General features: G+C 45.6%; 1 protein-coding gene across 2 annotated transcripts in view; it reads left to right on the forward strand.

Moving 5' to 3' along the window:
- LAMB1 (laminin subunit beta 1) overlaps positions 1 to 24,790 on the forward strand; it is a 112,377-nt gene that overhangs the window by 26,522 nt on the left and 61,065 nt on the right. For both annotated transcript variants that reach the window (XM_075345139.1, XM_075345140.1), the window contains 13 exons: positions 3,262 to 3,397; positions 4,270 to 4,343; positions 4,829 to 5,017; positions 5,148 to 5,211; positions 7,161 to 7,363; positions 9,167 to 9,287; positions 9,512 to 9,700; positions 9,995 to 10,174; positions 10,274 to 10,386; positions 11,770 to 11,849; positions 13,858 to 13,993; positions 14,070 to 14,228; positions 24,241 to 24,368. In XM_075345139.1, the coding sequence (XP_075201254.1) occupies positions 3,262 to 3,397; positions 4,270 to 4,343; positions 4,829 to 5,017; positions 5,148 to 5,211; positions 7,161 to 7,363; positions 9,167 to 9,287; positions 9,512 to 9,700; positions 9,995 to 10,174; positions 10,274 to 10,386; positions 11,770 to 11,849; positions 13,858 to 13,993; positions 14,070 to 14,228; positions 24,241 to 24,368 (1,772 nt within the window). The remainder of the gene's footprint in view (positions 1 to 3,261; positions 3,398 to 4,269; positions 4,344 to 4,828; positions 5,018 to 5,147; positions 5,212 to 7,160; positions 7,364 to 9,166; positions 9,288 to 9,511; positions 9,701 to 9,994; positions 10,175 to 10,273; positions 10,387 to 11,769; positions 11,850 to 13,857; positions 13,994 to 14,069; positions 14,229 to 24,240; positions 24,369 to 24,790) is intronic.

Genomic DNA, 24,790 nt, shown 5'->3' on the forward strand with positions numbered 1-24,790 from the left:
GCCATATTTATGTGTTTTAGATACTTTTTACAACTTGCTGAAAAAAGACATGATTTCTTTGAAAATTGTCGTGGTTTACTGGAAAAGGGAGTAGCCTAACGTTCAAAAATGTGAAAAAAATGCACCCCAATTGTGGTACACATTAGTAGCACAAATTAAGCCAAAAAAATAGATGGAATTAACTTAAACAAGACATTCTTAAAATTGGACAAATTTATCAAACAGCATGAACCTTTTTGATAAATCTGGGGTATTTTAGCACTGTTTAGTCTGAATGATCATTTACACTGCAAGATAATCGTGACTAAAGGCCCCGTTACATGTGTCAATTTATCGTGCGATCGCATGTGCCATCGCACCCGCCCCCATCGTTTGTGCGTCACGGGCAATTTGTTGCCCGTGTCGCACAAAGTCGGTCACCCCTGTCACACGTACTTAACTCCCGAACGACCTCGCTGTGGGCAGCGACCATCCTCTTCCTGAAGGGGGAGGGATGTTCGGCGTCACAGCGACGTCACACAGCGGCCGCCCAATAGAAGCGGAGGGGCGGAGATGAGCGGGATGTTACATCCCGCCCACCTCCGCAGGTAAGCAGTGTTCGACGTTCCTGGGGTGTCACACGAAGCGATGTGTGCTGCCTCAGGATCGATGAACAACCTGCATCCTGGCATGTGACCGATATTTTGAAAATGAACGACGTGTCAATGAGCAACGATAAGGTGAGTATTTTTGCTCGTTAACAGTCGCTCGTAGCTGTCACTCGCTACGATATGTCAAACGATGCCGGATGTGCGTCACGGAATCCGTGATCCCAACGACATATCGCCTGATATATCGTAGCGTGTAACAGGGCCTTTGGCATTGTAAGGGCATGTGCGCACGTTGCGTGTTATCATGCTTTTACGCTGTGTTCTGCACTGCAGCGTAAATGCATGCGTCCTGCGTCCCCATTACATTCTATGAAGATTGTGCAATTTCCATCCGCATGTTGCGTTTTAGAACGCAGCGTTTTGCATGCTGACAAAATGCTGCGTTCTAAAAAGCAACATGTCACTTATTTTGTGCGTTCTGGATGCTTTCTCCACTCTGTCTATGGAATAGGCAGCATCCAGAACGCACAAATTGTGCAGTCAGCAAACTTTCAGAACGCAGCTTTACAGCTACGTTCTGAAACGCACATGCAGTGACTTTACGCTGCAGTGCAGAACGCACACACGTGCGCACATAGCCTTAAAATGCTCATGTCACAATTATCTTTCCTTGTAAATTGTCTGCCAATCATCCTGTCAACGAGCAAGACCCTTGTGAAATGATCTTTTGTTCAGCTTAAAAGATCCTGGTTCTTGGCGGTGTATGTAAACAAGGCTTGCAGTCCTGAGAATAAAGGTGGTGTCACACACAGCGACGACGACAACGACGTCGCTGCTACGTCACCATTTTCTGTGACGTTGCAGCGACGTCCCGTTGCTTTTGCTGTGTGTGACATTCAGCAACGAGCTGGCCCCTGCTGTGAGGTCGTTGCTCGTTGCTGAATGTCCTGCTTCAATTTTTCGTCGTCGCTCTCCCGCTGTGAAGCACACATCGCTGTGTGTGACAGCGAGAGAGCGACGAAATGAAGCGAGCAGGGAGCAGGAGCCGGCGTCTGGCAGCTGCGGAAAGCTGTAACCAGGGTAAACATCGGGTAACCAAGGGAAGACCTTTCCCTGGTTACCCGATATTTACCTTCGTTACCAGCCTCCGCCGCTCTTGCTGCTAGTGCCGGCTCCTGCTCTGTGCACATGTAGCTGCAGTACACATCGGGTAATTAACCCTATGTGTACTGTAGCTAGGAGAGCAAGGAGCCAGCGCTAAGCAGTGTGCGCGGCTCCCTGCTCTCTGCACTGTGACATGTAGCTGCAGTACACATCGGGTTAATTAACCCGATGTGTACTGTAGCTAGGAGAGCAAGGAGCCAGCGCTAAGCAGTGTGCGCGGTCCCTGCTCTCTGCACATGTAGCGACGTTATGATCGCTGCTGCGTCGCTGTTTTTGACAGCTAAGCAGCGATCATAACAGCGACTTACAAGGTCGCTGTTACGTCACAGAAAATGGTGACGTAACAGCGATGTCGTTGTCGTTGTCGCTATGTGTGAACCCAGCTTAAGCCTATGGGTACTGAGCAATAACTAGTTTAGATCGCTCCGTGCACATCGTGCACAGACTTTTTTAGGGCTCACTCACACTTGCGCTATTTTGACGCAAACGGAATCCGTCACTAATGTAGTACAGTTCATTTATTTACAGTGGAAGCGCGACATCATGTGGACACAAGCGGGTACTGCATGACACACCCACGCGCCATAGTAACGCGCTTCCACTGTAAATAAATGAACTGTACTACATTAGTGACGAATTCCGTTTGCGTCAAAATAGGGCAAGTGTGAAACTAGCCTTAAACATGCCCTTTGTGTTTTCTGAACACTTTGCTCAGTCAATAAGTCTGCAATCTCCTGGAAACACTGCAATTAGTCTATAGTGTTCCAAAAAAGGTTTTTCAACTAGAGACAATAGATGAGATTGTAATTAAATGTTATTCTACGTATTAAAAAAGTTACATATTCAATAAGAGAATAATGTCAAGAGAACATGATTGCATCCTTATTTTGAACTATTTTAGGATTTCCATTCAGTGATTACCCAATTAAGCTGATATCAACCTATACTGGTGTGTGGACATGGCTATTTAAACTGATTGAAATTTGCTTAATCTTCTAGAAAACTTTTCTACCATGGTTAAACTTATTGACAAATCGTAATAGTGACTATGCTAGAAACGGTCATAGACAGAAGATCGCCCCGGTCAAGAACAGTATATGAGCCCTTTGCAGCCCAATAGCTCATCATAATGCACAATCCCACCTACTTTGAAGGTGGCAGTGCCCCCTAACCTCTTGGGCCATTGTTGTTGCACTCCTCGTATGTCAAACCCTGGATCATAGAAGCAACATTTGAATGTTAACTATCATTACATTAAATAGGGAGATCATTCAAGACCTGGACGACAAAGGTTGGTTATCTTATGAGTGTGTAAACAGCTACAACAAACTGATCTTACAGATCTTGATCAGATTTATGCGAAAACCCATGTAAAGCAAATACAATGGTTACTCCTTTTACAACTACTCGAGGGGTTTTTTTTTGTGTACCTTATTGTTTGTGGTATTTGCTCTTGGCCATTCATTTGCTGGTTGCTTACATAATTCAAAATATATTTCCTTTCTAGGATGAAAAGAAATGCTTCATATGTGATTCAAGAACACCTTATGATGCTGAGACTAACGCAGAGAGCCATCGGATAGAAAATGTAGTCACTACGTTCGACCCAAATCGCTTTGATCTTTGGTGGCAGTCAGAAAATGGTAAATTCTTGGATTGCCTTTCCTAGAGATCTGGTAGTGTCTTTGATCCCACAGTGCTTTACATACATCATTATCACTGTCCCCTATGGGTCTCACAATCTACATTTCCTATCACTCTCTTTGGAGTGTGGAAGGAAACCCACGTAAAAACTAGGAGAACATACCAGTTCCTTGCAGATGATGTCCTTGTCCTAAAGTTACAAGGCCACAGTGCTAACCACTCAAGTCACCATGCTGCTTCTCACCATATTTATGCTAGAACAGGACAATTAAAGGCCCCCATTGAAATGATCAATGCCGGTCGTAGCAGCGCAGATCCAGATATTAAATATTTATTATCTACAATATGGTTAAAAAAGATATGTGTTTAATGGGAAAGTTCTTCAATATGTATTATCACAAACTTACTTTGGACATAAAAGCTGCTATTCCTTAGACTTCAACTCTTAACAAAATAATAGTAATAATAATAATAATGTCTAATCGTTCCATTCTGAGAGGTTAAAGGGGTATTCTCATCTACAAGATACTATCCTAAAATGTAGTAGGGTTAAAAATGATAATGTTAGCAAATACCTCCAATTAGAAATGTAGTATAGCCATGTGTCTTACCTCATGTGCAGGGCATTGCAGCTAAGATATCCATGGTTACAACCATGAGCAACTAACTAATTCACTACATGATTGGAAATAACCATGGATACTTAAGCTGCAATGCCCTGCACATGAGGTAATAGACAATAGCTAATCATGAGAACTATATTACATTTCTAATTGGAGGTATTTGCTAATATTACATCTACTACTTATTGGGATAGGATCTTGGAGATGGGAACAACCCTTGAAATATATTTCTTTTTTTCTTTATAAAGGTCTGGAAAATGTCACCATTCAGCTGGATCTTGAAGCAGAATTCCATTTCACTCATCTCATCATGACCTTTAAGGTTAGGAATCCATGCCTTCTGCTTTTGGATACAATAGCTCCTACATTACAGTATAAGGGCCTATTGTTAAGGCAAGCATGTGCGGCACATTGCAACCATTGAAGGGGGTTGTTCTGCCATCAGAGCAGAATTATTGTGATTTGTGCTTCATTGTTTATCTGTGTAGTTAAATAATATCTGTACATTTAGTAAAGGAAGTATATTAATGTAATCCCTTGCTGTGTGCATACTGAGGGACAACATCTGCATGCAATGCCTTTGTCTGGGATCCAAACAGATGTCAGGAAGTGACATACTTAGTAATGGACATACTGTGCTCCATTGATATACATAGTGCATGTTAGACATGCTCTTCTGTTCTTGGCAGGCTTTCCTATCTGAAGGTATCTTGCCAAGAGCTTTACTGTAGCCCTAACTACACATTTTAATAGTTAAGTTCTACAAGCGGATGTCTATGTTACAAGAAGTTCTCTTTTTCTTTCCAGACTTTCCGCCCAGCTGCAATGTTAATTGAAAGATCATCGGATTTTGGGAAAACATGGAATGTATATAGATATTTTGCTTATGACTGCGAGTCTTCCTTCCCTGGAATCTCAGTTGGTCCAATGAAAAAAGTAGATGATATCATCTGCGACTCGCGATACTCTGATATCGAGCCTTCTACCGAGGGAGAGGTTGGGTTTTTTTCATTCACATTTTTTTTTTTTGTGTTTCTTTTTCCATTTTACTGCATGTTAATATAAACAAATGTATGTGATAGAGCGCTAAATTTCTTAATTATATTATTTTTATCTCACAATCTAGGTTATTTACCGTGTCCTAGACCCAGCTTTCCGCATTGATGATCCATACAGTACCAGAATTAAAAGTAAGTTGCGATATTGGCGCTAAACTAATATATATATATATATATATATATATATATATATATATCAGTATATATATATATATACAGTGTCTTGCAAAAGTATTCGGGCCCCCTTTAATTTTTCAACCTTTTCCCACATTTCAGGCTTCAAGCATACAGATAGAAATTTTAATGTTATGGTGAAGAATCAACAACAAGTGGGACACAATTGTGAAGTTGAACGAAATTTATTGCTTATTTTAAACTTTTGTAAGAAAGAATAAACTGAAAATTTGGGTGTGAAATATTATTCGTCCCCTTTACTTTCAGTGCAGCAAACTCACTCCAGAAGTTCATTGAAGATCCCTGAATGATCCAAAGTTGTCCTAAATGACTGATGATGATAAATATAAGCCACCTGTGTGTATCTAGTCTCCGTATAAATGCACATGCTCTGTGATAGTCTCAGTGTTCTGTTTAAAGCACAGAGAGCATCATGAAGACCAAGGAACACAACAGGCAGGTCCGTGATACTGTTGTGGAGAAGATTACAGCTGGATTTGGTTACAAAAAGATTTCCAAAACTTTAAACATCCCAAGAAGCACTGTGCAAGTGATCATTGAAATGGAAGAAGTATCATACCACTGCAAATCTACAAAGACCCAGCCGTCCCTTAAAAATTTAATCTCAAACAAGGAGAAGACTGATCAGAGATGCAGCCAAGAGGCCCATGATCACTGTGTATGAACTGCAGAGATCTACAACTGAGGTGGGAGAGTCTATCCATAGGATAACAATCAGTCGTACACTGTACAAATCTGGCCTTTAAGGAAGAGTGGCAAGAAGAAAGCCATTTCTCAAAGATATCCATAAAAAGTGTTGTTTAAAGTGCCACAAGCCACCTGGGAGACACACCAAACATGTAGAAGAAGGTGCTCTGGTCAGATGAAATCAAAATCAAACTTTTTGGGCACAATGCCAAACAATATGTTTGGCGTAAAAGCAACACAGCTCATCACCCTGAACACACCATCCCCACTGTCAAACATGCTGGTGGCAGCATCATGGTTTGGGCCTGCTTTGCTTCAGCAGGGACAGGGAAGATGGTTAAAATTGTTGGTAAGAAGGATGGAGCCAAATACAGGACCACTCTTGAAGAAAACCTGTTGGAGTCTGCAAAAGACCGGAGACTGGGACGGAGATTTGTCTTCCAACAAGTCAAGGATCCAAAACATAAAGCAAAATCTACAATGGAATGGTTTACAAATAAACGTATCCAGGTGTTAGAATGGCCAAATCAAAGTCCAGACCTGAATCCAATCGAGAATCTGTGGAAAGAGCTGAAAACTGCTGTTCACAGACGCTCTCCATCCAACCTCACTCAGCTCCAGCTGTTTACAAAGAAAGAATGGGCAAGAATTTCAGTCTCTCGATGTGCAAAACTGATAGTGACATACCCCAAGCGACTTGCAGCTGTAATCTCAGCAAAAGGTGGCGCTGCAAAGTATTAACTTAAAGGGGAAGAATAATATTGCACACCCCACTTTTCAGTTATTTATTTTTTAAAAAAGTCTAAAATAAGCAATAAATTTCGTTCAACTTCACTTTTTGTTGATTCTTCACCATAACATTAACATTTTTTATCTTTATGTTTGAAGCCTGAAATGTGGAAAAGGTTGAAAAATTCAAAGGGGCCGAATACTTTCACAAGGCACTGTGTGTATATGTGTGCGTGTATGTGTGTGTTTGTTGTGTGTGTGTGTGTATATGTGTATGTATATATATGTGCATATATATATGTGTATATATATATATATATATATATATATGCTTTTTGATGTGCTGGTTAATGTCCCATTACACGAAAATAAAATACAGTTCTAAATTGTACAATTTATATTTTTGCATAATTTTAATGTTCGGTTTCCATTTCCATCATATTTTATTGTTCTTTATGTTTTGTTTTAAGGTATGCTGAGAATTACAAATTTGAGAATTAAATTCTTGAAGCTTCACACTTTGGGCGACAACCTGTTGGATTCAAGAGTTGAAATTAAAGAGAAATATTACTTTGCTATTTATGATATGGTCGTGCGCGGTAATTGTTTCTGCTACGGACACGCCAGTGAATGTGCCCCGGTTAAAGGCTACGCTGACAATGTTGAAGGAATGGTACATTCATCTGTTTTCTGCATCATTTACTTCATGTGATACACAATTTAACTTAAATTTTAATGGTCTCTTATGGCTCTGTTATTTATCTTCAGTGATGGGGAACCAATCACTAACATTTTAATATATAACCTAAACCCAGTGCCATACTGGCACTATCAGGCTGATTCTCTACATACCATTATTGATCAGCTCGGATGTTTGTTTTGAAATCCAAGAAAGTAAAGTTTATAAAATCAGCACCTTCTTGAGTGACAGCAGCTGAGGATCAGATAATAGCTGGGGGGAATTCATAGTTATCCCCTCCTCCTGTTAGAATTAGCATAAGTATTATACAATTGATTTAACTTTTTACTAGGAAGGATCTGTGTAAGGTCATACCCATGTGACCAGAAGGAGTGGGGCATCAGCCAACAAAGCTGATATCAGAAAGGAACATTTTTCTGTTGCCTGAGGCCCCGCCTCTTGTCACATGGGTATGACCTCACACAGGTCTTGGAATTCAAACATTAAATCGATTGTATAATACTTATGCTAATTCTAACAGGGGGAGGGGATAACTATGAATACCCCCCAGCTATTATCTAATCCTCAGCTGCTGTCACTCAAGAAGCTGATGATTTTATAAACTTTCCTTCTTGGATTTCAAAACCTAAACATCCGAGCTGACAACTATAGGTATGTATAGAATCAGCCTGATGGTGACAGTATAGCACTGGCTATAGGTTATATACGAAAATCCTGGTGATTGGTTCCCTTTTAAAGGGAACTTGTCAGGTGCAATATGCACCCAGAACCACGAGCAGTTCTGGCTGTATATTTCTAATCCCTGCCTAACTGTCCCTGTATCTAGTAGCATAGGTAAAGGGATCTCCACTCATTAGCATATCATAAAGGAGCTTTAGAAATACTTTTTTCTAAAGATCTTGTTATCTATGCTACCAGATGGTGGGACAGTTAGGCAGGGAATAGCAATATGCACCCAGAACTGCTGGTGGTTATGGGTGCATATTGCACCTGACAGGTGCAGTTTAAAGGGGTATTCTCAAGTTTGGCAGTTGTTACCTATCCTATCAACCACTGGACCCTCACCAATCCCAAGACCGCAAGATCTGGGGAACTGAAGAGCCAAGTGTAAATGGATTGGTGGTCGATCATGCGCCCTACTGCTCCATCCATTCCATTTGGAGCTACCAGATATTACTGTGCTCTGCACTTGGGTGGTCTTCAGCTCTCCTATAAGAATGAATAGAATAGCAGCGAGCATGGTTGACCACACTCTATTTAGCCTCAGTCCTAGGGAGTCTCAGCGGTCACACCTCCAGCTATCAGGAAGTTATGCCTTCTCAGTAGGTTCAGGCAGGTTGCTAGAATATGTCGTAACATTCTGATCATTGGGGGTCTAGCCATTGGGCACCTGCTAATCTAGAAAATTAAGTGGCCACTTTGACTCTACCATTTCTCCTGCAGAGCAGAAATCCCGACCACCCATTGTGACTGAAATTGCCAAATAAATTGGGGGTGGAAAATCTTCTGATTTTTCTGAGAATTGCAGGGATCTAGTCAGTTATACCCCTGTGGATTCTAAAAATGTAGATATATTTTACATCTATAGATAAGTAGAAAAGAAGAATAACATCTAGAGCTGTTACATGGCATAGGTTCATCCACAGATTTCCAGCATTTATTCCCATTGACATAGCTAAACTGAATACCTTTCATTGCATTGTGTTCCCACAATAAAACACAACATAAATTCAGATAAACATTTCCCCCTAATAAAACTCTTTTCTCGGATTTAAGGTCCATGGTCGTTGTGTTTGCAGACATCACACAAAAGGTTTAAATTGTGAGCAGTGTATGGACTTTTACCATGATTTGCCTTGGAGACCAGCGGAAGGTCGTAGTAGCAATGCTTGTAAAAGTAAGTGACCACATAATGAAGAACATCATTCATAGCCAGTTTTTGGCTACTGGTTTAAAGCTGTCAAAAGCCTACGCCATAATAGTAAATCATATGTTAAAAGCTTGCGTTGTCAGCCACAGAATGATTGACACATACCAGGCCAGGTCTCGGAGCATGATTTCCGACATTTTAGTAACTTATTTCCTATACAATTGTCTGAGCTTTTTTGGCTTTTTTCGCAGAATGTAATTGTAATGAACACTCTACTCATTGTCATTTTGACATGGCCGTATACATGTCAACTGGAAATACCAGTGGTGGGGTATGTGATGACTGCCAGCACAATACAATGGGTCGGAACTGTGAGCAGTGCAAGCCATTCTTCTATCAGCACCCGGACAAAGACATCCGGGACCCAAATATATGTCAACGTAAGTATTATACTTAAGAGAAATTTTTTTACTTTGCTGCCTTAGATTTTGGCAGCGCTCCATCATTTCTAGCTCATAGCAGCTATTGTTTCTTTTTTTATTCGTGATGCCTCAAGAGAGATGTTATATGACTTTATAAGGATCTATTCACACAATAGTCCTGCCTGCCTCAAATTCTTTCAATTGATGTGAGCCCCCTCCCTGAAGAATGATATTGTCACTTGGATGTAAGCTGCAGAATACATTGGTGCTATGTCAATAGAGAATCATTTCAAAGTACAAAATCTTTTTCAGTTTGTAACTGTGACCCAGCTGGTTCCCAAAATGAAGGCGTATGTGACCGCTATACTGACTTCTCCGTTGGCCTCATCGCTGGGCAGTGTCGTTGTAAAGCGAATATTGAAGGAGAGCGATGCGATCGGTGCAAAGAAGGCCACTATGAGCTAAGCGCTGAAGATCCAGATGGATGTCAACGTAAGAATTCAGTCCTTTCACAGTGATATATGCATTTTTTTTTTTGTTACTTATCGACCATTTAGTTCCATTTATGAAATGGTTTTCCGTCTCTTGCAGCTTGTGGGTGCAATCCTATGGGAACTATACCTGGTGGGAATTCATGTGACTCTCAAGATGGCAGCTGTTATTGCAAGCGTTTTGTGACCGGAAAGCAGTGTGACCAGTGCATGGTAAAATTAATTTTCATTAACATTTTCCTACACTACCTTGTTTCGATGTTATACACTCAAAGGGAATATGTCAGCAGGTTTCTGCAATGTAACCTGAAGACAGCATGCTGAAATAGTTAAAACAGACTTCAGCCCTGCATCTGTTATCTGTTTTTTGTTTACCTTTAATGTTAGCTTAAACCTGTTATCTTTATCATTAGTGGGTCTCAGCAGTGTGAGGTTCTAGTCCTAGTACAACTCTGCACCCTTCTGCAGCTTCTGTCTATGGAAATGTACACCAATAGCCTGGTGTGAGCGGAAACAGCGCTCCTAAAGCTCTGCTACATACAAAATTTAAAATCTTTCACTGTGTCAGAATGGCTGCACATAGAAATTTAAGTGATTCATCGTTGAACTCAGGGTCTCTTTGCCTACATCATGCTACTCTCAGATGAGGTAGTAATAACCTGCTGACTGATTCCCAACCAGCAGGATTTTCCCATATAAAGTAAAGGCAGTGCCATACTGGCGCTAGGATGGTGAATCAAATCATACCATCCCTTTAGAGATTGGCACCATTTTATTGAAGACACTGTAAATATGAATATAAGTGGCGGCAGCGCATGCGCAGATTGAATTTCTTTTTTTTTTTAATCAGCGCATGTGCCTCCGCTATTCATAGTCATCCCCATAGTTTTCTCAGTAAAATAGCGCCGGAGGTCACGGTATGCACATGCGGTGATTCTGGTGCCATTTTATTGAAGAGTTGGGGAAAAACTTGAAAATGATACTGCGCATGCGCCGACCATAGTGTTAATTGCGGCGGCAGAGGGGAGAAATTTAAACAGAGGGAAGGTAGCCAGGGAAGGACGCATTAATGAAGGCATGACCCACAAAGTCCCGCCCCAATGCACATGCCACTCAACCAATGCCCTCATTTCTGGACCTTTTGATAATGTTTTTTTCTTGCAATCAAACATCCAATCTCTAAACTGAAGGTATGCTTAGATTCACCATGCTAGCGTCAGTATGGCACTGCCTGTACTTTACATGGGAAAATCCTGCTGGTTGGTTCACTTTAAAGTGAATCTGCATGTTCTCATTGTAAACAATGAACACACTAGCTAATAAACTAGCTAAACCTCTAATGTTTACTGCATAGAATAATACGAAATGTTTTTATATTAAGATTAATTGTGAAATTATACTTTTTTTTTTTTTTTACCATGCTCCGCTATGTACATACTAGTTCTTCTACAAGACATAGAAATAATATAATATTGGCATGGAATTCCTGTGTATCAAGTAACGGAGGCATGGCTGACCTGTATAAAGCAATGATCTAAGCAATCAATTACTAGTGATATGTAGTGAAATGCAACATTGTGCCTTCTTCCTGTACAGACTGAATTCTGGGGTTTGAGCAATGATTTAGATGGCTGTCGGCCTTGTGATTGTGACCGTGGTGGATCATTCGACAATAAGTAAGCCAAATTTTAATTTCTTCTCTTGTAATCCTTCACTTGTGAGTTGTAACATGCCAACGAGTTAATGGAGCAGTGCATTTTATATACATGCTTTAAATCAGGTGACCAATGGGTTGTAAAACTTGCCAACTGGAACAAGTGGTTGAAACAACACTATGCAAATCAGAAATCAGATCTATTGCTATGACTTTAGAGAAAGAATAAGGTGCAATAGCGGAATAATTTGGCATCACAGAATAGGTTATACATGGACCAAGAGATTCTAAAATCAATTCGGAAACTAGTATTTATGAAATGATACAATATGTAAATGAAAATAGAACAATTCTTAAAGTGATTGTCTATTCGTCAGACATTGATGGCCTAGCCTTAAGGGTGCTTTACACGCTGCGACATCGCTAGCGATAGCAACCGCCCCCGTCGTTCGTGCGACATTTGGTGATCGCTGCTGTAGCAAACATTATCGCTACGGCAGCGTCACACGCACATACCTTTTCAGCGACGTCGCTGTGACAGCCAAACAATCCCTCCTTCAAGGGGGAGGGGCGTTCGGGGTCATAGCGACGTCACTGCGGTGTCACTAAGCGGCCGCCCAATAGCAGAGGAGGGGCGGAGATGAGCAGCCGGAACATGCTGCCCACCTCCTTGCTTCCTCATTGCCGGTGGCCACAGGTAAGGAGATGTTTGTCGTTCCTGCGGTGTCACACATAGCGATGTGTGATGCCGCAGGAATGACGAACAACATCGTACCTCCTTTTTATTATAAAAAGGAGCGATGTGTCAACGGTCAACGATTTTTGACGCTTTTGTGATCGTTGATCGTCGCTCCTTGGTGTCACACGCTGCGATGTCGCTAACGGCGCCGGATGTGTGGCACTAACTGCGTGACCCCGACGGTATATCGTTAGCGATGTCACAGCGTGTAAAGCACCCTTTAGTATAACTCATGAATATTGATTGGTTATAGGCCAATACCTAGGCAGCCCCACCAATTAACTGTTTGAAGATCCATCTGTAACTAGTGTATTAGCTGGAACAGCATGACTCTGTTCATTGCTCAGTGGCCATTATCTGGTGCTACAGCTCACCCTAGTAGGAGCGGATACCTCAAAATGGGCATCATATATGGGATCCGTGTTGTAATGGGCTCTGTACACTATTTTCACCTGACGCTGCAGGTGACCACCAGGGATATAGGTGTTAGACCACCATCAATCTGATGTTGATAATCAATCCCAAGGGGCCCTTTGCACATTACGACATCGCAGGTGCGATGTCGGTGGGGTCAAATCACAAGTGACGCACTTCCGGCGTCGCTCTCGACATCGTAGTGTGTAAAGCATTTTTGATACGATTAACAAGCTCAAAAGCGTCGTAATCGTATCATCGGTGTAGCGTCGGTCATTTCCATGAATTTGGAAAGACCAATGTTACGATGTTGTTCCTCGTTCCTGCAGTAGCACACATCGCTGTATATGAAGCCGCAGGAGCGAGGAACATCTCCTTACCTGCGTCCCGGCCAGCTATGCGTAAGGAAGGAGGTGGGCGGGATGTTTACGTCCCACTCATCTCCGCCCCTCCGCTTCTATTGGCCACCTGCTGTGTGACGTCGCTATGATGCCGCACGACTCGCCCCCTTAGGAAGGAGGTGGTTCGCCGGCCAGAGCAATGTCGCAGGGCAGGTGAGTGCATGTGAAGCTGCCGTAGCGATAATGTTCGCTACGGCAGCTATCACCATATCGCAGCTGCGACGGGGGCGGAGACTATCGCGCTCGGCATCGAAGCATCGGCTTGCGATGTCGTAGTGTGCAAAGGGCCCCTTAGGATAGGTAGTGGACACCATCTTGGAGCAGAATAGAAATATTGCTCAAGCATTAGCCAAACGTAACTAAAGTCCAGTTCCAAATTCCAGCTGTGTATTTTGGATTGTTTCCTGGTACATCTTATTTGTGTCACACCTCTGCTGTAAATGAAATTTCTTAGGCTTGTTTTATGCTGTCTACAGCTGTTCTCCTGAATCTGGCCAGTGTCGCTGTAGACCACACATGATCGGCCGGCAGTGCAATGAAGTGGAGTCCGGCTTCTATTTCATCTCTTTAGACCATTACATCTATGAAGCGGAGCATGCAGATTTTGGACCTGTAAGTATTTGACACTATGTGAGTGGCTCTAGTTTTTATATATTAGCAATGCTTAGCTATTGCTGTTTCCCAATAGGGCGTGAGAACTGTGGAGAGGCTGCTCCCTCAAGATCGCACACCTTCCTGGACAGGACCTGGATTTGCCAACGTTCCAGAAGGGGCATACTTGGAATTTCATATAAACAATATCCCAACATCTATGGAGTATGATCTTTTAATTCGTTATGAGCCACAGGTGAGCAATGCTAGTGACTCGCCCACCCCAGGGCTATGGGACACCCGGTGCCGGGCCGGTGGTAGTCAGTGGTGGCTGGGCCCGGCTCCGTGGCCCTGGTGGGTGTCAGTTGAATATGTGGCTGATGACTTTAATGTTTGTGTTCGTGACGCCACCTGTGGTATGCGGCTATTAAGCCGCCGCTGCTGTGTGAGGCCACCGGGATGATGTTATGGCAGCAATGTTAGTACTGCTCCCCACAGGTGGAGCAATGCCCGGGGCACAGTTGGTGCTGGTGGAAGTCTATGGTGCTGCGTGACTAACACGGTGCAGGGCCGACAAGCAATGAAAGAAACAGGCACAAACAGTAGTCTCTTTACCTTCTCCTCTTTTACTCGGCAGAAACTTAGTCCAGGGAGACCGTCACAGATGGTATAGATGATCCGGCCGGCCTGGAAGTGCCTGGGGTGATCTTTGGCCAGTTGAGTATGAGGCCTACTCCTTAATCTTTCTCTGCTGTTTTAGGACACTGCACTTTGGGTTCGCAATTGCCCTCTTGCTGCTGGGACTTGTTGTTCGTCCCCTCTTCTGTGTGGTAGACTGCGCAGGCCCTCTCTGGTGCTTCTCTGCTGGAGCCCACACCAGGCCCTTGGGATGCAGCTGTACCTTCAGATTGCTTCTGGGGCAGGGGGCTTACAGCTCTCCTGCCCTCCGGATTCAGCTACCAGGGATGGATTTTATGCCCTGGCAACTACAGACTCCGATGTCCGAGTCTCCTCTGTGCCTCTCTGCTCCCCTTGCTTCACTGGGCCAAGCTATCCCAGCTCTAGGCCCCAGTTTACAAGGCAGCACTACTCTGCGTCTGCACTCTTTCACTCCTGTGTCCAGACTAACTAACACTTCCTCCTTCCAGCCAGACTTAAGGAATGCTCCCTGAAGTTCCAGGTTCAGAGCTCCCCCTGCTGGCCGGAGGGAGAACTGTGTTGAGTGTTAACTTACTGGCCAACAGATCTCCCAATTACCTCCAGGCTCAGCATTAACCCTTTTGGGAGGGCAATGCTGTTGTGGCGACCAGGTCCTGGGGCGCCACACTCCCCCTTAGTTAAATTCAGTACTCCCGGACTGTAGAGACAAACATGACATGTTAGAACATTTCATCCCATTATGGGAGGCGCAATTACTTTAACGTTACAACCTTAAACATTACTATAAGAGTCCAGTGTGGCTCCCTGCCGGGTGTCCATTACACTGCTCCATGGGGGACCCGCCGCGTTCAAACCCCCAACGTAGGCTCTGGGCGTGCGTCAGAGCATTGATGACCCCACTCTATGCACGCCGGACGGGTTTTTTTTCAGGGGTGTTGAGCACACTGGTGCTAACTATGAACAATTTAGGTGTTGGCCACCCATAGTCCAGTGGCCCAATTGTCCATTTTCGCAATCAAAGAAAAAGAAAACATTTTGTACACAACATGGCAGACATTTTGCATAACTATTTACATCCTAATAAGTACTCTTTCCCTTATACAGTTGACTCCCTATACCTTAGAGGGGGTTGTCCCCGAGTGCTGCGCTGGGACCTACGTAGCTCTGGTGTTTGCCCCTGACTACGTGGTGCGTCTTCTATCTCAGCACTACAGGTGGGCCTAACCCCCATAGGTAAGCGTGATGGTTGCCTTTGTGATCTAGGAGTCGCCAAGGGTATGACAGGTTCACCACTGACAGGGGGTTGATCCTCCTGCTCCACTGCTGGCGTGTCATCTCGTGCCGGAGCGGACGATTCTTTAGGTGGATCCGGAACCTTTTCTGTTTCTGGCTCGACCAACTGCGGAAACGTCAAAACTGGTACCACTATGGCATTGTTTATTCGGGTCCAAGTTTTGGGGAACTTTCCAAGGATGGTTTGAATCATCTCCCCTCCTTTCTCTTGACTTTGGGGACTTCCTTGTACTCCTTCCATTTCTCTTTGGATTCTGCACCGTTCAGGGCACGCTTTCAGGCGGTCTCGGGAAATTGCTTGATAGGTCTTGCCTTCATCTTTGCTTATGAGGCATACCTTACTATTGTCAAAGTTGGAGGGGATAATGGTGTAGGGCTCGTTTTCCCACTGATCATCCAATTTATGCGTCTTCCGCTTCTTCTTGAGGACTTGTTCTCCAGGTGCTAAGGGAGTTGCTGGGGCTGTTTGATTGTAATGCTGTTCTTGCCTCGTTCTTGCTTGAGACAGGCTCCTCTCTACGCACTCCTGGACCTTACGGTACCGCTGCTGCCGTTCTGTATCCCAATCCTCTATTTCTTGAACCGCCTCAGGCGACACAGTCCCCATCTCAAAGTCTACAGGCAACTTGCCTGGTCTGGCTCGCATCAGGTAAGCGGGGCTGCAGTTGGTCGAATTCACTGGGATGTGGTTGTACAGGTCTACCAGATCTGGCAACTTTTCTGGCCATTGGTTCCTTTCCTCCAGCGGCAGGGTCTTCAGCATATCAATAACCACATGGTTCATTTTCTCGCACAGTCCATTGGTTTGGGGGTGGTACGGTGTGGTTCGGATTTTCTTACAACCGTACATGTTACAGAACTCTTGGAACACTTCAGCCTCGAATGCAGGACCCTGATCAGTCAGTACCCTTTCCGGATAGCCGTGAGGTCGACAAAAGGATGCCTGGAACGCTCTAGCTGCTGTCCTGGCTGTCTGGTCCTTCACAGGCACTACTACCAGGAAACGAGAGTAATGGTCCACAATGGTGAGGGCGTACACATAGCCTGACCGGCTTGGTGTTAACTTCACGTGGTCCAGGGCCACCAACTCCAGGGGCTGCTTTGTGACAATTGGCTGTAGGGGAGACCTCTGGCTGGCATCGTCTTTCCGCCTCAGGTTACACGGGCCACAGTCTCGGCACCACTTCTCGATCATCTTTCTCATGTGCACCCAATAGAACCGATCACGGAGTAGGGCTTCCAACTTCTTCCACCCGAAGTGTCCTGCGTTGTCATGATACGCTGCTAGGACCATTGGAGCATCTCTCTGCGGAACCACTATCTGCCAGACAAGTTCATTTGTTCGATAGTTGACATATCTCTTGCAGAGCTTGCCTTGGTAGCTGAACAGTCGTCCCCTCTCCTTCCACAGCTGCTGGGCTTCCTCTGGAGCGTCTGGGCCAAGATGGGTCTCAGCTTGCGCTAGCTTCTCTTTGACCAATCGCACGGCCGGGTCACCGTTCTGTGTTTCTTCCCAATTATGGTGGAGTAAGGGGTTGACCGAGACCCCGTGCTGGCTTGAGCGCTTCACTCCTACAGCATGCTCACACTGGGACACACCTTGGTGATGGAAAGCCGGTAACTCTATCTCTTCGAGTTCATCCATGTCTTCTCCAGACTCGGGCAAGTGAGGCATTCTGGACAGCGCATCAGCATTGTTATTCTTCTTGCCAGCCCGATACTTGATGGTAAAGTCAAAGTTAGACAGCCGGGCCATCCATCGCTGTTCCATCGCACCTAACTTGGCTGTTGCCAGGTGTGTCAACGGATTGTTGTCCGTGAAGATGGTGAACTTGGCCGATGCCAGATAGTGCTTGAAGCGTTCAGTCACTGCCCAAACAATAGCGAGGAACTCCAGCTTGAAGGAACTGTAGTTTTCTGGATTCCTTTCTGTGGGCCGAAGCTTCCTACTGGCGTACGCTATCACCCTCTCTCGGCCTCCCTGTACCTGGGACAGAACTGCTCCCAGTCCCACGTTGCTGGCGTCTGTATACAGTACAAACGGTTGGCTGTAGTCAGGGTAGGCCAGAATTTCTTCTCCCGTGAGAGCCCCTTTCAGCCGGACAAAGGATGTTTCCAGTTGGCTGCTCCATTCAAATGGAGGGCTCTGCTTCTTAGCCTGCTTCGGCTGGCCCACCAGGAGATCTTGAAGGGGCGCTGCTATCTTGGTGAAACCATCAATGAACCTTCGGTAGTAGCCCACCAGTCCAAGGAACTGCCGCACCTCCTTCACTGTGGTGGGTCTTGGCCAGTCCTTGATTACGGTGACTTTCTCCGGATCAGGTGCCACACCTTCTGCGCTGACCACATGACCCAGGTACTGTACCTTTGGCTTCAAGAGGTGACATTTGGACGGCTTGATCTTCAGGCCATATTTCGACAAGGATTCAAACACTTCTGCTAAGTGCTTCAGGTGGTCCTCATAAGTCTTGGAGTAGACTATTACGTCATCCAGGTACAACAGCACGGTTTCAAAGTTGTGATGGCCCAAGCAGCACTCCATCAACCTTTGGAATGTCCCTGGGGCGTTGCAGAGCCCGAATGGCATACAGTTGAACTCACAGAGACCCATTGGTGTCGTGAATGCAGTCTTCTCTTTGTCCGCCTCTGCCACGGGAACCTGCCAATACCCACTGGTGAGATCCAAGGTGGAGAAATAGTTAGCTGACTTTAAGGCTGTTAGTGACTCCTCTATTCTGGGCAGTGGATAAGCATCTTTATGTGTAATGCGGTTAATTTGCCTGTAATCTACACACATTCTCATTGTACCATCTTTTTTCTTTACGAGCACTAGTGGAGCTGCCCAGGGGCTACAACTATCTCTGATAACCCCAGCCTCCTTCATTTCCCGTAACATTTCCTTGGCACACTGATACTGTGCGGGGGGTACAGGGCGGTATCTCTCTTTAATGGGATGATGATCACCCGTGGGGATTTGATGTTTAACCCCTTTCACCTGCCCAAAATCTAGGGGGTGTTTGCTGAAGACCCGCTCGTACTCCTGTACCACCCGGTAAACCCCATGCTTTTGGTGCGAGGGGGTGGAGTCGGTGCCTACATGTAATTTTTGGCACCAGTCTTCCGGCTGCCCCTTGGAGCCATTGTCTTCCGCCTGGTCGGACGGGATCAAGGGTTCCACTGCTTTAATGGTATTGTTACTGACAGTGTACAGTTTTGCTACAGTGGCGTACCGGGGCAATTTGGCCTCCTCCTCCCCACAATTCAGGACACGGACGGGCACTCTCCCCTTGCGGACGTCCGCTACCCCTCTGGCTATCAGGACTCCAGGCCTACTGTCTGAATACACTGGTTCTACCAAGGCATGGTAATCCTGACCCTTGAGGCCTATTGCTGCCCGACACCATATCAACATTTCACTTCTTGGGGGTATTACAATGGGGAGGGGATCACTTACCCTCACACTGCCAATTTCTCCTCCGGCTAGCTCTACTTGCTGCCTCCTCATCAGGGCTCTGATCTCCCTCTGTAGGACACACTGCTGCCCGGAGCTGGCAGTTTCAGACGCCTGTTGCAACAAAATTATCACTTCGGCAATACAATTTTCTATCACATTTGTACCAAGGGTTAGCAGTGGGTCAGATTCTTTGCGATCAATATCTACAATTATCATCCCCTGACATGGCAATTCCACCCGCCCCACTTTAATGGTTACTTCTTTGTACCCAATTTGAGGTAAGGGCTGACCATTACTGGCCACAATCGTTAAATCATCATCTGGGCCATGGTCAATGTCTGAATCAGCCCAATATCTTTTGTACAGTTTGTGGGGGATGGTTGTTACCTGGGACCCCGTATCCAGGAGGGCATTCAAAGGGATCCCATCCAGCACAATGGGAAGGACCGGTCGTCCTCCCACATACTTGCTGCGGCTGGGGTTTGAGCCGGGCTTCCTCACACCTGGGGGTTGGCTCCTGGCCCCAGGCTCAGCCCGTTTAAAGGACAGCGTCGTGCAATGTGGCCCGCCTGGTTGCAGTGGCGGCAGATCGGTTGTCCTGTTGAATCATACCGGTCTGTGTCTCTGCCTCGGGTCGGCGGAATCCTCCTCTGTCGCATCCATGGGACGTCTTCTGGGCTGGAGGCCAACTCGATTTTTGCAGGCGAGGGGGTCATTTGTAGAGACTGCACGGTCTTGGCAAGGGCAGCCACAGTCTTGGTCAGCTCCTGGAACTGCTGTCTGAGCTCTGCCGTGGGATCCTTATCCAGGGACTGCGCCTCAGCCCCTGCAGTGGCTCGTGTTGCAGGCACCACCCCGGGGTACGTGATAGCAAGAGGCCGGAGGGGTACTGGGTCATTCGGTGTAGATTCTCTCAGTACCCTGATGGCCTGGTCCTTAAACTTTGCAAAGTCCAGAGCAGGGTTCTGCAGGACCATGATACGCAGCTGTGTCCTGTGGGCGTCTGACAGGAGCCCTTCTATGAACTGCTCAGTTAGGAGTTTGTCTTCTTCACGTACACTCTCTGGGTCCACCTGTTTAACTGCTTTCAGGGCCTCCTGCAAGTTTAAGGCATAGTCCCTTATGCTGTCTGTGGCCCGTTGCTTGCACCCAAAGAATCTCATCTTTATCTCTGCTGCGGTGCGGGTGTCAAAAGTGCTCTTTAGTTTGGCCAGTATCTGGGCTGCTGTCCCTTTATCTGTATCAGGCCAGGACTTCGCTTCACGCTGGGCTGCGCCGGCTAGCTGCCCCATTAATATGCCCACCTTCTGGCTCTCAGTCAGAGGATACACCCGGAACAAGCTGTGCAGGCTTTCTCTGAAGTCACTCAAGGTATGGGACTCCCCGGAGTACTGCGGCAGCCATTCTGCTCCTGGTATGTACGGCATGGTGATCGGCATTACCGGCGCTATAGTGGGGGCTGGGGCGACGGCGACTGGGACTACTTCGGCCGGTGCTGCGGCGCCCTGGGCGATGGCAGCCACCTGCTCTCCCTCGGAGTCGGACATCTTCCTCCCCCTTAGTGAACCTTACCAGGCTCCGTTCACTTTTCAAATTTTCTTCCGGGTCGCGCGGGGTTAACAGCGCTCTGCTCTGATGGCGCGCTCCCTTCGCGCTCTTTGTCAGGCACGCCCCCCTTCTTCCTGCGCTCGGCGCGGCTAATGGCGGCGGCAATTTACAACCAGTACACAGTCTTTTACACAGTTCTTCAGGCGCACAGTACCCGGTGTGACCGGGCACGAAATCCTGTTCGTGACGCCAAAAGTTGACTCGCCCACCCCAGGGCTATGGGACACCCGGTGCCGGGCCGGTGGTAGTCAGTGGTGGCTGGGCCCGGCTCCGTGGCCCTGGTGGGTGTCAGTTGAATATGTGGCTGATGACTTTAATGTTTGTGTTCGTGACGCCACCTGTGGTATGCGGCTATTAAGCCGCCGCTGCTGTGTGAGGCCACCGGGATGATGTTATGGCAGCAATGTTAGTACTGCTCCCCACAGGTGGAGCAATGCCCGGGGCACAGTTGGTGCTGGTGGAAGTCTATGGTGCTGCGTGACTAACACGGTGCAGGGCCGACAAGCAATGAAAGAAACAGGCACAAACAGTAGTCTCTTTACCTTCTCCTCTTTTACTCGGCAGAAACTTAGTCCAGGGAGACCGTCACAGATGGTATAGATGATCCGGCCGGCCTGGAAGTGCCTGGGGTGATCTTTGGCCAGTTGAGTATGAGGCCTACTCCTTAATCTTTCTCTGCTGTTTTAGGACACTGCACTTTGGGTTCGCAATTGCCCTCTTGCTGCTGGGACTTGTTGTTCGTCCCCTCTTCTGTGTGGTAGACTGCGCAGGCCCTCTCTGGTGCTTCTCTGCTGGAGCCCACACCAGGCCCTTGGGATGCAGCTGTACCTTCAGATTGCTTCTGGGGCAGGGGGCTTACAGCTCTCCTGCCCTCCGGATTCAGCTACCAGGGATGGATTTTATGCCCTGGCAACTACAGACTCCGATGTCCGAGTCTCCTCTGTGCCTCTCTGCTCCCCTTGCTTCACTGGGCCAAGCTATCCCAGCTCTAGGCCCCAGTTTACAAGGCAGCACTACTCTGCGTCTGCACTCTTTCACTCCTGTGTCCAGACTAACTAACACTTCCTCCTTCCAGCCAGACTTAAGGAATGCTCCCTGAAGTTCCAGGTTCAGAGCTCCCCCTGCTGGCCGGAGGGAGAACTGTGTTGAGTGTTAACTTACTGGCCAACAGATCTCCCAATTACCTCCAGGCTCAGCATTAACCCTTTTGGGAGGGCAATGCTGTTGTGGCGACCAGGTCCTGGGGCGCCACACTAGCACTATATCAAAGGAACCTACATGTAGAAATGAGTCATTCAAGTAAACAAGAAATATAATGGTCGACTTAAAGGGAAGCTATCTTCAGAAAATTACCTGTTGTTTAAATCACCTTTTTGATTACAGATATTTGTTTTAAAAAATTGGCAATGTTTTTTTTTTTCCATTTCATGATCTTTTATTGAAAGAAAAAAAAATTGTAATATTGCAATTTTTACACTGGCCACCAGGACTTTTTTAGACTTGGAAATCCTGTCCATTCAGGAAAAGTTTACAGCAGTTTCCTTATCAACAGAGAAAGGATTACAATGACGGGTAACACCAGGCCCGGACTGGCCACCTGCCCAAATAAGCAAATACCTGATGGGCCACAGCACTGCACTGCAAAGTGGGCTGCCAGCCCTGTTTTTCAGGCACAGGCTCTTTTAAACCTTTAAGACCTCTGCTGGCGGGTAGCACTCGTGCCAGCACGCACGCACCCTCACTTAGTGTCACTCACTGTGCCTGCAGGGATGACAGCAAGTCTGACACTACCCACATCAGGACGTTTATGGGTGAAATCCACGCTCCGCTCTATCCTTGGTGTCAACCGCGAATCTTCTCTGCGTGCCCAGCTCTGCACCTGCTGCCGCCAATCATCTGGATGAGTCCTGGACACATGGAACCTTTATTAGTGTTGAATATTCCCCAGTCACAGCCCTCTAATTGATGTATATGTCCCAGTCACGGTCCCCTATAGAATGCATATGCTACAGCGGCAGTCCCCTATATTATGTATATGACCCAGTCAACGTCCCCTGTATGATGTAAAGGCCATAGTCTCAGTCCCCTACGTATATACCACAGTCTCAGGCTCTTGTATGATGAAGAACCACACGGTCCACATCTTGTAATCAAAATATCAGGATAGCATCCTACATATCAGTTAAACCACTTGCATCCCAAAAGGAATACTAATGATGCTGACAAATCCATAAAAATTCCATTTTGTTAACCACTCAATAAAAACATAGTGACAACAATGGGCATAGTATCCCTACTATGCCCATTGTTGTCACAATGTTTTTATTGAGTGGTTAATAAAATTTAATTTTTATGGATTTGTCAGCATCATTAGTATTCCTTTTGGGATGCATCTTGTATGATTTAAATGCCATAGTTGCAGTTTCTTATATAATGTACAGTATATACATCAATCACAGTCACCAGTCTATATACCGCAACCTCAGCCTCCAATATGATGTATATACTGCAATCACTGTTCTGTCCCCACTTAAAGGCGATTGACGGCGCGTAGTTGTGGGATGGTGTGAGAATCTTACCTTCGTTTTTCCTATAGGTGAGGCAGACATGACCAGAGCGCTCCAGAGTTAAACATGCACATGCTGAGATGAAACAATGGTGGTTTATTTTCTCCAAAGGTTAGGACATGCAGAGTACAGTAGTCCAAGTACCTGGCATTGTGGTTCTCTTGTGATGCTTGTTTCTGGAGTCACTAAGGTCAGAAGACTTTGCTTCTAGCAGCTCCAATAAGGGATGTGATTCTCACAAAAACTCTGGCTGGAACTGAATATGCCAGGAAATGATGTAAGAGGATCAGCAGACACTCCCATGGGCTGGACAAAAGAAACAGAGGAGCCGAAAGGTCTGACCAGTAGATGGCAGCAGAGACAAGCATGAAAAACATTAAATAACAGTTTTAACTAAAACAATTAGGAACAGCACAATCACAGTCTACATGGGGTAGTTTACTGCCATATATCATTGTATTAGCAAAAATGTAGCATTTTACTTGCTCATCAGGTGGTCAATGTGCTTGTGTATGGTGGAAGACAGCACAGGAGGAATAGTTGTCACACAAATGAATGTACACCCAATAGTTATTTAATGTGTTTGTTTCGCTTTTGTCTTCAGATGACAATCAGGTAGATCATTTCACATTTATGATAATCTTATAGCACTCTCATCTGTTTTGCTGTTGTTTTTTGTGTATTAGCTTCCAGAACAATGGGAAGAAGCAGTGATTACGGTTATACGCCCAGGAAGAATATCCACAAGCAGCAGATGTGGTAACACAGTGCCTAGTGATGACAACCAGAATGTGGCATTACCTCCAGGATCCCGGTGAGCAGAAATTCAGCATGTAAAGTAGAGCATATCTGACAGTGTATAGCGATCGTACTTTACTTTCAGCAGCATAGCCAGAGCTGCAGTCTACTGATAGTGCTTACAGATACTGCTGTCACATCACACGAGAGGCCTCAGCAATTGGGTAACACCAAACTTAGATTGTAGTTTAATTTGTAGAAAATGTTAAGAAATTGTATATATTAAGGACTTGCTATAAATATTATTGCATTTGACTCTTCTTCATAACTCTTTCCAATTATGTTACATGCATCTAGTCACATAACCTAATCTGACCATTTAGTATTTAGTTAAATTGAATGGAAATAAGCACAAACCACAGGAGTGTGGCTGAATTGGTAAGAGCTTTCCTACTGATAAAGTGATAACATATTGCTAGGGATTGCCATCGCTTTATA

The sequence above is a fragment of the Anomaloglossus baeobatrachus genome, chromosome 4, assembly GCF_048569485.1.
Source record: "Anomaloglossus baeobatrachus isolate aAnoBae1 chromosome 4, aAnoBae1.hap1, whole genome shotgun sequence".
Taxonomy (NCBI): domain Eukaryota; kingdom Metazoa; phylum Chordata; class Amphibia; order Anura; family Aromobatidae; genus Anomaloglossus; species Anomaloglossus baeobatrachus.